The 16989-nt window shown below is 45.4% G+C and overlaps 1 protein-coding gene across 1 annotated transcript in view; it reads left to right on the plus strand.

Moving 5' to 3' along the window:
- The window catches only part of LOC147698856 (uromodulin-like 1), a 569037-nt gene that overhangs the window by 377050 nt on the left and 174998 nt on the right, over positions 1–16989 (plus strand). The window contains exon 13 of the mRNA XM_086935447.1: positions 8522–8737. Coding sequence (XP_086791573.1) covers positions 8522–8737 — 216 coding nt within the window. The remainder of the gene's footprint in view (positions 1–8521; positions 8738–16989) is intronic.

A 16989-nucleotide genomic window follows, 5' to 3' on the forward strand; every position in this document is an offset into this window, starting at 1 on the left:
AAAATCACTGGATATACAAGGAACTCTACAGTGGGTGCTTTCACAAGTGCTGCGTTGCTCCAAAAATGGCCCCCAAAACCAACCCCCCCCTCCAGTTGTCCAGCCTTCCCCGACCCCTACTTAATGGCAGCCACTGCGGGGACAGGCGAGCAAGACCACTGACTCATTGTCAGTGAAATTGCTCTCCTACCCTCGCAGCTCCACCATTAAGTGAGGTGCCCCTGCCCCTGCACTCTTGAGTGTTGGTGATCGAAGCCCTCCTCCACCCGCAGGTTTCCCTGCGCCTCATCCCTGGTGGTCCAGTGGACCTCTGTCTCCTTTCCTTCTTTCTGCTACTTCACTCGTTTTTCTCCCCTTTCTATCTTTCACCTTTCTGCACCTCTGCTCTTTTGTGCCTTATTTCTGCCCATTTCCCTTTCTCTCCCTCTGCTCCTTCACTCGCTTTCACTCGTTTTTCTACCCTTTCTATCTTTCACGTTTCTGCTCTTTTCTGCATCTCTGCTCTTTTGTGCCTTATTTCTGCTTATTTTCCCTTTTTTCTTTGTCCCTTCTTTCCTCCCTTTACCTTTCCCCGCCGCTGCTGCCCCCGCGGCCCCTCCCCCCCCCCCCCAGCGCGACCGGCCCAATCCAGCTCCCCTCCCCGCTCCCGCCTCCCAGCTGTCCAGCCCTCCCCGACCCCTACTTAATGGCGGCCACTGCGGAGACAGGCGAGCAAGACCACTGACTCATTGTCAGTGAAATTGCTCTCCTACCCTCGTAGCTCCACCATTAAGTGAGGTGCCCCTGCCCCTGCACTCTTGAGTGTTGGTGATCGAGGCCCTCCTCCACCCGCAGGTTTCCCTGCGCCTCATCCCTGGTGGTCCAGTGGACCTCTGTCTCCTTTCCTTCTTTCTGCTACTTCACTCGTTTTTCTCCCCTTTCTATCTTTCACCTTTCTGCACCTCTGCTCTTTTGCGCCTTATTTCTGCCCATTTCCCTTTCTCTCCCTCTGCTCCTTCACTCGTTTTCACTCGTTTTCACTCGTTTTTCTCCCCTTTCTATCTTTCACCTTTCTGCACCTCTGCTCTTTTGTGCCTTATTTCTGCCCATTTTCCCTTTCTCTCACTCTGCTCCTTCACTCGTTTTCACTCCTTTTTCTACCCTTTCTATCTTTCACCTTTCTGCTCTTTTCTGCATCTCTGCTCTTTTGTGCCTTATTTCTGCTTATTTTCCCTTTTTTCTTTGTACCTTCTTTCCTCCCTTTACCTTTCCCCGCCGCTGCTGCCCCCGCGGCCCCTCCCCCCCCCAGCGCGACCGGCCCAATCCAGCTCCCCTCCCGCCTCCCAGCTGTCCAGCCCTCCCCGACCCCTACTTAATGGCGGCCACTGCGGAGACAGGCGAGCAAGACCACTGACTCATTGTCAGTGAAATTGCTCTCCTACCCTCGTAGCTCCACCATTAAGTGAGGTGCCCCTGCCCCTGCACTCTTGAGTGTTGGTGATCGAGGCCCTCCTCCACCCGCAGGTTTCCCTGCGCCTCATCCCTGGTGGTCCAGTGGACCTCTGTCTCCTTTCCTTCTTTCTGCTACTTCACTCGTTTTTCTCCCCTTTCTATCTTTCACCTTTCTGCACCTCTGCTCTTTTGTGCCTTATTTCTGCCCATTTTCCCTTTCTCTCCCTCTGCTCCTTCACTCGTTTTCACTTGTTTTTCTACCCTTTCTATCTTTCACCTTTCTGCTCTTTTCTGCATCTCTGCTCTTTTGTGCCTTATTTCTGCTTATTTTCCCTTTTTACTTCGAGCTCAAAATGGACCGCCAGATCAACTCTGTCTCATCTTCCTGCTTCCACACCCTCCGCCTACTTCGTAAGACCTTCAAATGGATCCCCCTCGAACACCGAAAGACAGTCACTCACGCCCTGGTCACCAGCAGACTCGACTACGGCAACGCACTCTACGCCGGAATAAACAAAAACCTCATCCGCAAGCTCCAGAACATCCAGAACGCCGCCGCAAGACTGGTCCTCAACCTGCCAAAACACTGCCACATCTCCCAGCACCTGCGCACACTCCACTGACTCCCCGTCGAGGCGAGAATCACCTTTAAGATGCTCACCCACGCACACAAGGCCCTCCACGGCACCGGACCAGCATACCTGAACAGCCGACTCAAATTCCACGCACCCCAAAGGACCCTACGATCAGCCCAGCTTTCCTACGCCGTGGTCCCTCGCACCAGAAAGACCAGATCGGGAGGCCGCTCTTTCTCCTTCCTCGCGGCCAAAGCATGGAACGCCCTTCCGCTCCACCTCAGACAGACAACATCGCTCCCCATCTTCGCAAGAAACCTCAAAACCTGCTTCTTCGACAGACCCCCTCCTTGATGGAATGGAACCTGCACCCCCCCTCCCCCACCCCACCCCTAGCGCCTTGAGAACTTCACGGGTGAGTAGTCACGCTTTAACAAACTCCTGATTGATTGATTGATATATTCCAAGACAGTAAAAGAAGAAGCCCTGCCCTAGTTGATTTTCCTCCATTAAGATCCTGGTCATTTTGCTTAAGTTCGGACTTCTTTAGCTGCGTCACCCCATAGTCACCCTCTCCTCCCGTTGTTACTTGGGGTTCTTCCGGTCTCTCTGCTTCGTGACTTTCCCTGGTCCCCTTTTCATTGTGTTCAGTTCCATCACTTGTGCCCACCCTTTCTGGGCTATTTCCTAGTGGGGGTAGTCAGTCGTTTTCCTCGAGAGATTGTAGCAGACTGAATCTGTTTGCCCACTGTGGATAATCTAGGTTTGGTAAAAAAAGACCTATTTGGTCATGCACTCTGCCCCATTGTCTGGCTGGTGCCCTTCCTATGCTACGGTTAGAATAGGTCTGAGTATGAAAGAACCGTCTCCTTGGATAGAAATATCCCAATGGTAAGGTGCGTATGGTACTGGTCTGATTCCTGTTTGGGTTACCTAGAATATATTCCACTACATTGGTGTCCCTAAAATTCACCACGATACAGTCCCCTGTAATGTATTTTCTTCTCCCACCTAGCCAATTAGCTCTTCTTACGTGACGAATCTCCCCACATTCCCCACCTTTTAAAGGCCTATGTATATTCAGCCATTTGATGATCTTGTTTTTCAGTTCTGGGTGTGATTCTTTCTCAGCAGCTCTAAGTTCAGGTACCCCAGCAAAGACAATAACATAAGGGCATGCTTCAGGGGGCAGGTTTATGTGCGGTGGGAAGTTTTCTGGTCTATCATTCGGTGGGTAACCTATTTGATTTGTTTGAGATAGATCTTGGGTTGTGGAAATCCCTGTTTGCCCCGTTTGCGTACATATGTGTTGTTGAGCCTTATCTATGTTCTTGTTGCTCTCCTTTTGATTATTCCCGCTCTCCGGAAGATCATGTACTTGTGCAATGGTACATTGCACATTACTGACGCAATTGTTTTTACCCACCATTTGACCAACTGGCGAAGCGGTTGATTGAATAGGCTCTGGGATGACATTACTACTTGTGGGACCCTTTAGCTTACCCTGTTTACTCAGTTCATTTGCGATTTTATCAATCCTGCTGATGATTGGTTTTAGCTGGCTTATAATAAGGGATTTGAGGTGTTTTTTTAGGTCTCCAATTACTTCGTCCATCCTTACTGGTGGGCCTAAGTGGGATGGTGCTACTTATACAGTAGTCACATCCTTATTATCTTTTAGACGATGTGCATTTGCGGTTGATTTGTTTTTTCTAGGTTGGCCCTTTCTACCGCCCCGTTGTTTGGGTGTTTTGGGTGTGCCTTTATTACTGTCCCTAGTGGTGTCTGTCCCTGTCTCTGCTGCCAACTGGGCACAGGGGATACCCTCAGTTGAGTTTCCCAGTATCTCAATTTGAGAAATTTCTGATGTATTTAGATCCCTAGGTTGTGTGGGTGTAACTAGGATAGGTATTGGGGAGGTGGACAGGCTCCTCTCCATACGCTCAATCTCCCCTGAGACTTTCCTCAGCATCAAGTCAATGGCAGTAGGTTTTAACTTACGAGACAGGACTACATTTGGCTCTAAGCCTGCTGAATCAGGTGTACAAGGTAAGTGTCTTTACTTGTGGCCGAGCGCGTTTTCGGTGGTTTAGACATTGTGAAAATCAGAGGGGATGCAAGTATTTACACTTGCTACACTATCCTCTGGTGCTGGCCTTTCACGGGAAAGCTAGTATATGAGCTCTTCCTGTTGTGGATCACAGTATACAAGTAAATTAGTTCCTTCCCTTCTCATCAGTACATAAAAGTTTGTAGTCTAGTATTCGGGTCGTCCTAGACTGTCAAATCAGCAAATGGTAGAATGATGGTATCAATTCAGTAGGATAAGTTCAATACAAAGTACCTTTTCAGGGGGGTCAAGAGGGGTGGCCCAGCCCGGCCTCCTCTGGCCTCTGACGGCCACAGGCGGCCCGCCCTTTGCCCGGGCTTCGCCCGGCGCTGCCCGCGCGCGGTCCCGCAACGCGGGGGTAGCCTTGATTTTAAGCTCCTCCTGGCGCGGGTGAAGGCGGCTTCCTGCTGCAAAGGGTGATGGATCTTATGGTTCCCCGGGCATATCTCCCCCCACTGCGGCCGAGCTCAGGTGTTTGCAGAGCAGCGGCGGCGGAAGGAGACCCCGGGCAGCAGTGGCGGCAAAGCCGTGATTCGGACTGTGCGGACGGGCTCCAAAGAATGCCCCAACAACAAGCAGGTCACCAAACTAGTGCAGGTATGTCCCCCGCTCCACTGAGGGTATCCTTGATTTTAAGCACCTCCTGGCGTGGGTGAAGGCGGCTTCCTGCCGTAAAGGCTGCTGGATCTTGTGGTTCCCCGGGCGGGTCTCCCCCCCACTGCGGCCGAGCTCAGGTGTTTGCAGAGCGGCGGGGCGGGAGGAGACCCCGGGCAGCAGTGGCGGCAAAGCGGTGATTCGGACTGTGCGGACGGGCTCCAAAGAATGCCCCAACAACAAGCAGGTCACCAAACTAGTGCAGGTATGTCCCCTGTCAGAACTCAATTATAATAAGTTATTACAGTTAAACAGCTGCAACATTTTTTAATTATAGACACGTCACAAATCGCATGCAGCACGGAAATTGGAAACATGCTTTTTTTTAAAGAAATTGCAGGCTCCCATACATTATTGTTAGTTAGAAATAAATGATGGGTGAAATATTTCAAGTAATTCCAGCGGCTAATGATTACATTGCAGTACATCGCTTTTTGTCCACTAATTCACTCCAGACAAAAAACATGTGTGTTCAAATGAGACTTGATACTCGTCCAACAGGAATAGTCCAGCCCTAACTGCTGGACCTGGTTCCCTCGAGATAGACGAAATGAGGCCAGAGTGACTGCAAGTGTCTGAGACTTTTGCAAGCATTCAATACTTTTGCTGTTTCATTTGATGCCCTACGCATGATGGGTGAGGCAAGATGTGGTCCCCATGCTAGTTGTGCCATAGGTTACAAGCTGCTTCACCCAACATGGCAATGGATGCATAGGGGGCATATGGGGCTGTGGAAAGATTTTGTGAAAATAACCAACATTTTCGAAGACTTTCAAAACAGAGAGAGGGAAATTGTGTGTGCGTTTTTGTCTGTGTATATGTAAAGATCTCTGGATAATCCAACAGACATCTCACCATACCCATCTGAAACTACTTGTATCCAACTATTTCTCAGAAAATATATTTATTAGGGGAATGTAACACCCCAAACACCCCACCCCGCCCCCCTCTGAAACTATGCCCCAGGTTAGCAGGTTCGTCTAAAGGGATACTTCCTCCCTTACTGTTTATACCCCGTTTTCTCTAAATATGAGTTTCATCTAGAACATTGTTTTACCCTAATACATGGGAGGCAGAATGTAATGATGTACAATGCTGTTTGTCTCTCATCTCCCTCACATATGAACACACTCTCCACCTGGGCCATCCCTATCTGATGTGATCATTGCTACAGATTGTGATCTTAGTTATATTTTACATTTTCAACAGATTTTTCTCCCTGAGGAAGGGCAAGTAATGCCCGAAATGCATTGGAGCTCTGAAAGAAAAATGTATCCAGGAATGGATTATGTTTAAAAACGATGTGAATACGATTAGAAAAAGGATTATGACAAGAATAATCGCAAAAATACAAATGAATAATCAATAAAAGCATAGAATGAAGAATTGGTTGGAGTCTTTATTTAAGAGGAACCAATATCAGTGTGCCTAGAGGGGATGTAGCCAATGACCCATTGGCTACACATTTAATTTGCCATCCCTATCTAAAACCGCTAACTCAGGGAAATTGCTCACCTTACATAATTGTGAAGATCTCCTCGCAATTAGACACTGCCTCACCACCAGGTCTTCTTCACACCCCAGAAGGCTTTGGAAGCCTAGGCAAATTAGGCAGCTAGTTTTAACTATAAATGTGAAATTTGTGGACCTCAGATTTGCAAGAAAAATGTGTGTCCTCCTTGAACTGTGCAGTAAGGGTTTCCCAGAGTTTTTGAAGGAGTGAAAATAATAAGATGGATTTATCTCTTGAGTTGATTAACGTGAATATTTCTTTCGATCTTGGGGATTTCTAGGGTTGGCAGGAATCAGCAGAAATGGGTAAAGTCTTTGTAGGAAGCAAGTCACTCTGCACAAGTGAAAGACAACTCTGACACCTGGAGGGGTATTTGGGCACTGTGTCTCTGTCAAAGAGCCAGGACTTGAGACTTTTTCTGAAGTCAGGCAGAGAGGGGGGTTGTACGGAGTTGGAAATGGAGGTAATTCCAGGTCTTGGCTTCAATGTAGGACAATGAGCAGCTGTCGTTGCTGGTGCGTCTGATGCGTTGGGTGTGTGTGTGTGTGAGGGTGAGTGAAGAGGAGTGTGGGTATCTAGCGGGTTGGTGGAAGTTCAGTCGATGGTTGAGGTAGGCAGGTCCTAGGTCATGGAGGGTATTACCAGTTTGCATGAGGATCTTGAAACTGGTATCTTTTCTGGATGGGGAGTCAGTGAAGGTTTCTCTGGTGGAGTGCAATGTGGGTTAATTTGGGATCGCCCAAGATGAGACTGCTTGTAGTGTTCTGTATGGTCTGGGGTCTTATGAGGAGCTGGATGGAGATGCCGGCGTAGTGGGTCAGAGAGGGTGTCTGGTGACAAGTGCCTGAGTGACAGTCTTTCTGGTGTTGGTTGTGATCCATCTGAAGATTCTGAGGACCAACATAGTGTATGGAAGCAGGAGGCGGCAACTGTGTTAACTTGTCGTTTCATGGTCAGTTGACTGTCGAGGGTGATGCCAAGGTTGCGTGCATGGTCGGTCGGTGTGGACCAGAGTTCTGCAGGCTACCAGCTGTGATGCTATGTGGAGGTGTTCAGTACTTCAGTTTTGTTGGCATTGAGTTGGAGGCAGTTGTCTCACATACATTCGGCTACATAGGTCAATGGCGTTCCAGAAGTTAGTTTTGGCATTGGCGGGGTCCTTGGTGAGCAGGAGGATCATTTGAGTGTTTTTTTTTGCATAGGAGATTATGTTGAGTCCATTGGATATAATGATGTCTGTAAGGGGGGGTCATGTAGATGTTGAGTAGGGTGGGGCTGATGCTCATGGTACCCCATAAATGATGTTTTTGGGTGTGGAGGTGAAAGGAAGCATTTGGATGATCTGTGTGCGTCCTATGAGGAAGGATGCAATTCACTTGAGGGCATCTTGCCATATTTTCTTTTTTTTTTCTTATTTTTTTGTATGTTCTTATATAGCGCTCGATCACCGGGGAGGTATCTCGGCGCTTGCCTAGGGAACCCATCCTGGCTTTTCCCTGTGAGATAGCCCCTACAGGGCATCCCAAAGGTGAAAGCCAGGCATCCCGCCGCGGGGGGGCCGTTGTGGAGATTAAGCAAGCGTAATGCCCAGAGTTGCAGAGTGTGAACCCATGATTAGGTAAGGCACCGAAGCCAGAATTATCGAGTCCGTGGACATTTGAGCTCAAGACCCTGCCGCGTCGGGATTTGAACCCTGGTCCCGGGTCTGACCTCTGCTTCAGGGTCTGCCAGTGAGCCACACTTCTCCACACTTATGCCTATGCTGTGGAGTCTGTTGCTGAGGGTGTTGTAGGAGACTGTGTCAAACGCCTCAGAGTGGGTGAGGCGGAGTAGGGTCACAGTTTCTACAAAGTTCAGTAGTGTTCTGATGTTTTCTGTGGCAGCAATCAGTGAGGTCTCAGTTCTCTGGTTGGCACAAAATCCTAATTAAGAGGTGTATAGTAGGTGGTTTTGTTCCAGGAATTCGGTAAACTGCTGGTTGATGGCTTTCTCCATACAGGACACAGTGTGATTTTGTTGCACTGCAGTGTTATAGTATCATAGCTGTACCAGGGAAAAAGCCAAAAGCAATTTATCTTATGAAAGAGGACTATGAAAACAAAGAATGGTGATACAAATATAAAATAAAATAAAAAAATAAATAAAAACGGAATTTGGTACCATATATGATTAATTTGTAGCATTCTCAATTACATATTTGTGACTAATGATTTATTTTGTGACATGTCCTGCAAATAGATACATCTTCAACGACAACAACAAATTATACCAATAATTCTTCTCTTGCTTCGACGTCTTCCTCAACATTGGTACCATCCATAGCTGCTCCTACTAGTTTCAACGATACGCTGCATACCACAGTAAGCACACTGGCGGCATCGATACCACAGCATTCTGCAACAACACTATTAGTGCCAAGCAACTCAACATCTGGAGGAAATGCAACCATAACAAGTAAGAGCAAATGTGCTTCTTCTTCAGGAAAGTTACCAGACAGAGGGGTTACTGCATGCCTGCAGCTGCATTGTGTTCACAGTCAGCAAGATGAATGTGACCAGCACATTAATCAATTACTCGTTCCTCTCTGCCTTGTCTGTTGGAAAACGACATATCTTTTGGTTGCAAATTTCATGGGCTGATTACTTAACAAAATCACCTTCTATTATCTATGCATTCACTTGGTGAGTTTTCAATTTCCTTTAGATATATCCTTAGGCATTCTGTATTCGAGGCAGTCGTTTACTGATTTCTGAGTCCTTTAATTTTCTATCCATGAATATGCATTACTGTTTTTTAGCTAATACACTTTGCTCAGGGAATGTTTAATCTTGTTTCTCTGCTATATTTATACCTTGATTAACCTTTTTAACTAAGTAATGTTTCTACAGTACTGGTAGTAGAAACACCAGAAAAACGCCCAATGAATATTTTTACTATGGCTTTATGATGACTTTTTACTGTTATGTGCCAAGTTATTTGGTATTGTACCACAATATTAAGTTATTGATACAGACCCACAAAAATATTGGGGGCAGGATATCGACTACCAATATATTTTCAAAATAAGTATATATGTCAGTCTAGATTTCATAATCTACTGCACATCTATGTATCTTGATTATATTTGAACATATCAATAAGGTGAATCAAGGAAATATATACTTAGATGATTTCAAAAATCGACCAAAGAAATCATATGCGAATGAAAGCTTACAGGACCTGAGGATGCATTTGAAGCCTCCCCTTGACTGTGGTTCACTGCCAGCATGCTGCTGTGAAATGAGTCAAGACAATGCTGACAATCTTTGACAACTGCCAGCTTTTCCTGTGCTGAAATAAACGTAGGGCCTGAGTTTGTCTGACAGGTTATTCCATCACAAACGTGAATGATATTTGGCATGCCTTTTTATAAGTGCACTCTATCATTGGGCACTTATAAGGCTGATTGGATATCCTTCACCAGCAGTGCTTAATTTGTAGAACAAAGTAAGTGTCAAGGCACTTCTCAGGAGGCTACTGCAGCCTGCACCACCCATTGCCCCTGCCATGGCTGCCAATAACAGTACCAACACAATGACTAACCATCACAGTCCTACAAGTGTGACAATTCATACTGTCCCAGGCTACCGAAAGCTATAATAGTGTCTTGAGCATCAGTTATCATTCTTTTTTATGTACATTCATTTTTAAACACTGTTGTTATTTTCATAGCGACATTAGATTAACAGTGCCAACATGTGGTGGACTGTCACTAGAGCTGAGGCTGATTATTAAGGGCCGGTGCCAGCACTGGAAACCACCTGCTCAAATTAAGCACTGCGGTGCAAATAGATTTTAAATATACTTCCCAGCACTCAAGCCAGACTGATTGATGACCAGTGCCTCCAGTTCTGTTTCTTGGCAGTTTGACAATCAAATCATTGCTAACTTTCAGGTCAAATAGCAAGCGAGTGCAAAGTCACTTTAAAACCCATGCCTCCATATCTCTGCCCTAGTTGAAGAATTATGAAGTGAATGCTTTTCACTGTAAGTGGAGGTACTGTTTTTTTTTTAAATTCATTTTATTGAACATTGCTCATCATACAGCATGAACCAGATATGAAAGCAGAGCATCTCATGTTGTTTACAGCAGTAACAATCTACATCGTAAAGGACAATGGATATACACCTCAAGAATGGCTCTTTTACAGCCTGTTTTAGATTACAGAACCTTCACCCCTAGTAGCTCAACAGGAGCGATCCAATCATCCCTCCTCCACCCACCAAGCCTGCCACCCATTAGTATCCCCTAAAGGTGTGCCAGGCCCCCCACACTTTCTCCCATTTCTTGGGGCATCCCCTGTTCTGGTAAACAATGTGCTCCACCCTCTGACACCAATCGAGGTCTGACCCACAATCCTCAATAGATGGAGGTGTACCCTTACTCCATGCCCATGTAATGTTATGCTTGGCCACCCTGGCTGCTTGCGCCAGCTAGATCTTTTGGTACCCAGGCCAGGTTTTGTTGCCTGTGATTGTGTAATGGTGATGGTGTAATTTACCACTCATGGGTACCTCCAGGGACAGGACATGTGACATTAATGCAGTGACAACCGCAAAGGAGACGCATTTTGGTCTCCATATAGCTGCACAATCTATTAATGAATTTAATGAATTAAATTAGTAATCAACTCTTTTTTATTATTTTAAGCAAATCAACTCTTTTTTATTATTTTAAACAAAAGTCTTCTATCCTTTCTTCACTCTGTTGTGCTTCAATCCATTATATCCATTGCTTTGTTCCTTTGCTTTTCAAATAAACACAGGGAATCCTTGTTTCCTTATGCCACGTTTTTATTGCAAGTCACCCAATGCATTTCGGGAAAAATCCCTTCTTCAGGGGTTTCTAGAGTGCAAACAGAATAAAACCTAATCAATTCGATGGCAAACATATTTTATAAAAACAATCGTTTTAAATACCATGTACATTCAAAAAGGACTGACATGTACCTTATGTCCCTATTATTCTGTCTGTGCACAAACTGTTACTGTCATCTTTTATATACATGCATAGCTAAAAGCACTCCCCATGTTCAATATCTTAACACCTAAACGTGTCTCACAACAACATTGCTACAATCTTGCCGGATTATGATCTGATATCTATTCTCTTAACGCAGTGACCCTTCGCCAACATTCATGACTCACTGGACACTCCCGCAGGATATGAAAAAATGTGCCCTCTTGGTTGCACCCAAGAGGCACTGCACTGTGTCCGCTCTGCCTAACTGTGCATCAGTGTTCTCGAGTATAAAAACCTGTGTAGAGTTGCATGAGCCTGAACCAGGCCCGGATTGTTATTTCCTATGGGTTCTGTATGGAGTCCACCCACTCATCAATGTCTATGTCACCTAGGTCTGCCGTCAATGCCCACAGCGGAATTATCTGATATACTGTAGAGATTCCCTTGTCGGGTATGAGCTCCATCAGTAAACGGTCCTCCAGAGGCTATGCTTCTGGTAGCTGATCGCCCTCCAAGATGTGTTTCCGGCGAGCGTGGCCCATCTGGAGGTACCTATACCACTCTGTTTCAGCTAGCTTGTATTTCTGGTGAAGGAACTCGAATTGTACTAGGGCCTAATCTATCCAGATGTCCCCCAGGTGTTATACTGCAACTTCAACTTGTCGTAGCAAACCTCAGCAAGGCCTGCCAGTGCAATGGATTTGCCCTGCTCAGAGTCCTCAAACCAATAGTAAGAAGTTGGCACAGAAACTGGAATAGAAAACAAAGTATTTATTAACCCTTATGAGGTGGAACCACAACCATACAACACCCTTCGGTAGTGTATGAGGTAGCACACTGACTAGAAGGAGCTTGGTCCTTTTATACCCACACAGGGGCTGAAATGAAGGCGGTACAAGGCACATAGTGTTGGTTTCAAATACATATAAGGTCATACAGAGAGTGTGCTAGCAACAAGTGGGAAGGGCTAACAGTAAGCTAATTCTGGTGGGCACATCTTGAGAGTTACAAGTAAGGAACAGCTGTAAGCTTTACTGGGCAAGTGCAAAGCAAAGGAGGATAAATATATCTCGTGTCTAGGCAGCTTTTAAAAGCAGTTAACAGGAAGGTAGGACAGAGCACATGGTGAGCACATGGCAAACAAAATGGCCGACAGAAATACAAAATGGATTCCATAAACGGACAAGATAATCTCTAAGTACAGGATGTCTTCTGCTAATGCTTAAATTAATCACTGTTAATTTACAACATACTTGCCATTTAAAATCCATTTGCCAAGCCTAAAACACTCCTTTTATTAAACATAAGGCACCCCAAAAGTAGGCCCTTGGTAGTCCACAGGGCAGGGTGCTGTGTAGGTAAAAGGTAGGACATGTAGTTGTAGTTTTGCATGTCTTGGTATTGAAAATCCCCTAAATTAGTTTTTCATGAGTGTGAGGCATATTCTACTGAGAGGTTAACATTGGGAATTCCTTAATACACTTTTAAGATGTAATTCTAGACTAGAAAGGAGAATATATATCATGTTGTACATCTTTGAAATAGTAATGATAATCCTATTTACTAGTAAAGATGGATTTAACATTACTGTTTTAGAAATGCCACTGTAGACATTTCTCTGCTCTTCCAGCTCTGTGTGTGTGCTGCCTGTCTCTAATACATGTATGGGGTGGGCGACAGCTACACTTTGTGCATTTCCTACAGAAAGCCATAAATACAGGAAGGTTAGATGTGTCCGAGTACTCATCTGCATTCTGATGGCTGATAGTTACACCTAGAAAAGGCAGTGCCCTGTCCCCACATAAAGGGATGATTACCCCCTACTGATAGTCTAGAACCAGGGCTGGGTAGAAAGGGCTCTGTTCACTTTAAATACCCCACTTTAAAGGCATAACTGGGTATAGGTACTGGGGCTCTGAACCCACGAAATCAGACACTTTATGACTTGTAACTAAACTCTGTCAGAAGACCTGCTGTGCTTCATCAAGGTCTGACACTCTGCTGGACTGTTGATCTGGAAGACAATGCTTTTCTGCTGTGCTGCCCTACTGCCTAATACTCTCTAACCCTGCTGAGGGAAAGCTGGACTCTGCCTTGCAACCAAATTGACCTCCAAGGGCTCAGGGACATGCCTCCTGTTTCTTGAGACTCAGGCCCTGCAAAGTGCCTACACCTGCTCCTGGGCCTTGTTCACTGGAAGTGGACCCAGATACCTGCACCAGAGAAATCAACGCATCTCCAGTCTGTGTGTAGCAGAACCAGCGCATCTACACTCTGGGACTAGATTCGGCACATTGGTCTTGGAACAAACGCATCGCCTCAAGAGCGTGACGCCCCCGAACAGTGCATTGCCACCACTGCAGTGTGAAGAGATCAACGCATACCCTTGACTGCTTTGAGAAGCCCAGAGCATCGCACTTCAGAACCAATGCATCTCGGCTCGGTGTGTCATCTTCAGGACCAACGCATCCTCATCACTGCGTACAGAACATTAATACATCACCTCAACTGCAGGCTTGACATCGACACATCACTTGTCTGCGCCCCGCATATCGCTGTTGCGACCAGGATTAAGGTATTCTGTTCACAGGGCATGTATGGCTCCTGCATAGCGGTTGGCCTGAACTGTTAACTTTGCCCCGGTCCACCGTGATCAGATAACCCCAATTGCTGCTTATTGTTGCTAAGTGCAAGAGCTTTTCTCATTCCTTAAAAGTTCATAACTAAATTTCTACTTTTGGGATTTTTGTCGTTTGTCTTGATTTGTTTATAAAATTATTGTCTATTTTTCTAAATCAGTGTGGAGTCTTTTTGTGGTGTTTTCAGAGAGTAACTATATGTGTGTGTGCGTCTGTGTGTGGTGTTCAAATACTTTACACATTGCCACTTTAGATAAGCTTGACTGCTCTGTGCCAAGCTACCAGAAGGTGAGTATAGGTTATCTTTTAGTTGGTATCTAACTTTCCCTGACTAAAGGGGTTATCCCTACTTAAACAGGGTGCATACATCTGCCAACTAGAGACCCCATTTCTAATACCAGTTATGGAGACCATACTTATGTATTTGTTCAGAAAAGGAAAGGCTGCAGTCACTTGTAAGTGATCCATAATAGTTTGACTTTGTGCTCTACAGTCAAAGTGACAATTTTATATTGTTTTCCTGCCTACCTAACATTTACTGGTATCACCTTCAATTAATTGGGCATACTGGGTAGCTGTCCACTGTGGACATACCTCAGACAGTCAAGCGCAACAGCAGATCCTTCACTTTCGATGGACATGCTTCAAAAGCCCCAACCTTACAGAAATCATGTTTTATTACCTTCAGTCATTCAGCCATATCAGGAAGCTGTCTGCCTCTGGTAGCTATGCCTCAGTCACTCAGACTAGTCACCATGTTTCAATTGTTATAAACTATGTTTTAATTACCTCCAATCAATCAGGGATGCTGGGTGGCTGTCCACTTCCGGTAGCAGTGCCTAAACAGTCAGGCCCACCGGGGACTCTTCTCTTCTGATGGGCTTACTGCAACCGTCACAATCTTGCAAGCCATACACTGACGTAAAGCCCCTAAGGTCCAACTCCATCTTATGTTGGCCCGACACCATCTTGACTAATGGAGGTCACCATCTTCCATCTCTCAAACAATAGAAGTTGACATTTTTCTATTTTAATGCTGAATCATTGTCATATCTGCTATTGGACACAGGTGTTGCCTGACCTTATCTTTCTAAAAACAGTGAAGGCATCAAGCTGTTTGATTAATGACACAGATGCAACCATCTATGTGACATTTGTCTGGTTCCCATGTCCACTTTCCATCATGTCACGGTCAATTAAGAACACATACAGAGATATAACCTAAACAGTGTTGTCTGAATGGACGTTCTTTTTCTTTATATGTTTCATAAGGAAATGTCTGGGTCGCAACCCTGGATGCACATAATCTATGTCAAACATTCTGTAACTTATGTTTTAAATATCTGATAAGATTTAGCATATAAAAATGACTACTTGTCAGGAAAGAACCTTCGCCAAGATTTTCGACCGAGATTCTGGCAGATATGGTCTCACCTACTGACACCACACAGCACTCTTCCCAGATGCTAGTTCTCGCCTGAAGTCGGTAAATCCAAATCTTAAAGGAAGGAAGATCACACCGCGTTTTTGTTCTTCACAGGGAACACTATCTTCATGCCTCAACTAATAAAGACAGCATTTGCTGTTGATAAGGTATACAGGGTGTCTCTTTTTCCTAAGAAAGTCTAGACTAGAAGTTGATCTGCCTTCCATGCTCTCATAGTGTAGCGCACAGATGTTGGGGTGTTAGGTTTTAGATGACATTTTAAAACATGCTAAAATGTTAATTTTATTCTCAGTATTTATCATGTGCTTTCTTGCTGTTTTTGTAATTGTCTGTGAAGTTGTTTTAGTTGGACTGAGAAACAGATAGTTCCTGAAGTAATAAACACTTTTTACTGAAATATTTTTATTTTTCTTAGTACAGTGTGTGTGATACTGTGAATAAATAAGGTTTGTTTCCACGATGCCCCTGATCCCTTCATAGGATTGTTAGTAACTCAAAAGCCATGCTTCTTTCTCAATTACACACTGAATAGTGTTTTTCGGGGTTACAATAACCAGTCTTTGACATTCACTGCTGGTGCATTGAACCAAGTTCACCCATGTCACCCGTGGGTGGGAAAGCACACCTTGTAGAGTTATGCCAAAGTTGTCACTTACACAACAACACCTTCAGTCAATCAGGCATGTCAGGATGCACCACTGGTGTGAGCCGGACCTCAGTCAAGCAGGTGCTCTGGGTATATCTCCATTTCCAGCTGCAAATGCTTCATTCCCCTTCACTTTGACCAGCCCTACCATTTGACCATACCTCGCTGTTGTGTATAGAAGAAGGGCACAGGAGACATCCAAAGTGGAAGATATTTCTTAATCAAGCAGGAGCCCTCTCGCTGCAGGTCCGCTCTCCATGAAATCTCAACTGCATGTAGAAATACGGTGGTAGATGCCATGGAGAAGGAATGTGGACATGAGTTTAGTGTGTCATTACAATACAAAGATAAACATTGTGTGTGATCACGCTTGTGATGTGCCTAGATAATCACTCGCTTGATCACGCCCGTGAACACATAATGATTATCATAAAAGGAACATACTACACGCTCCCTATCCATACATGCCCTTCAAGCTGAATGTTTACTGGCAAAATTGATCCCTACCTCTGTCATTTTTCGGGTTGTTTCCCATTGCTGTGTCACCGTGACCTACTGCAAGACCATGTTTTCTTAGACGGCTCTTCAACTTGGGCTGGGGACTGACTTTTCAGCTGCACTGGATCGGCATATCATTCGTGTGTAGCAGTTACTGCGGCTAAACAAAACATGTTAGTTCATGCTATTATAGTTGTTAACTGCTCTGCTTAATGGGCCTTTTCTGTCCCTGCTTTTGGAGCTAGAGGGTGGCTTTTATGCTGCCTTTTCAAAACCAAATAGGGTGTCAGGAAATTAAATATCCTCATCTCCCCCATTTGACTGTTAGCAGATATGGGCAGGATACCTGGCCTGGCCTGAGATTGGCAGGAGGGTGTAGTCCTTCCCAGCGCTTGGGGGCAGACACTGTGTACCCTGCTGGAGTCTATGTGGGGATGGCCTCCCTACAGGGATGCACCGCTAATATCGTGGTCC

The sequence above is a fragment of the Lissotriton vulgaris genome, chromosome 8 (genome assembly GCF_964263255.1).
Source record: "Lissotriton vulgaris chromosome 8, aLisVul1.2, whole genome shotgun sequence".
Classification (NCBI taxonomy): domain Eukaryota; kingdom Metazoa; phylum Chordata; class Amphibia; order Caudata; family Salamandridae; genus Lissotriton; species Lissotriton vulgaris.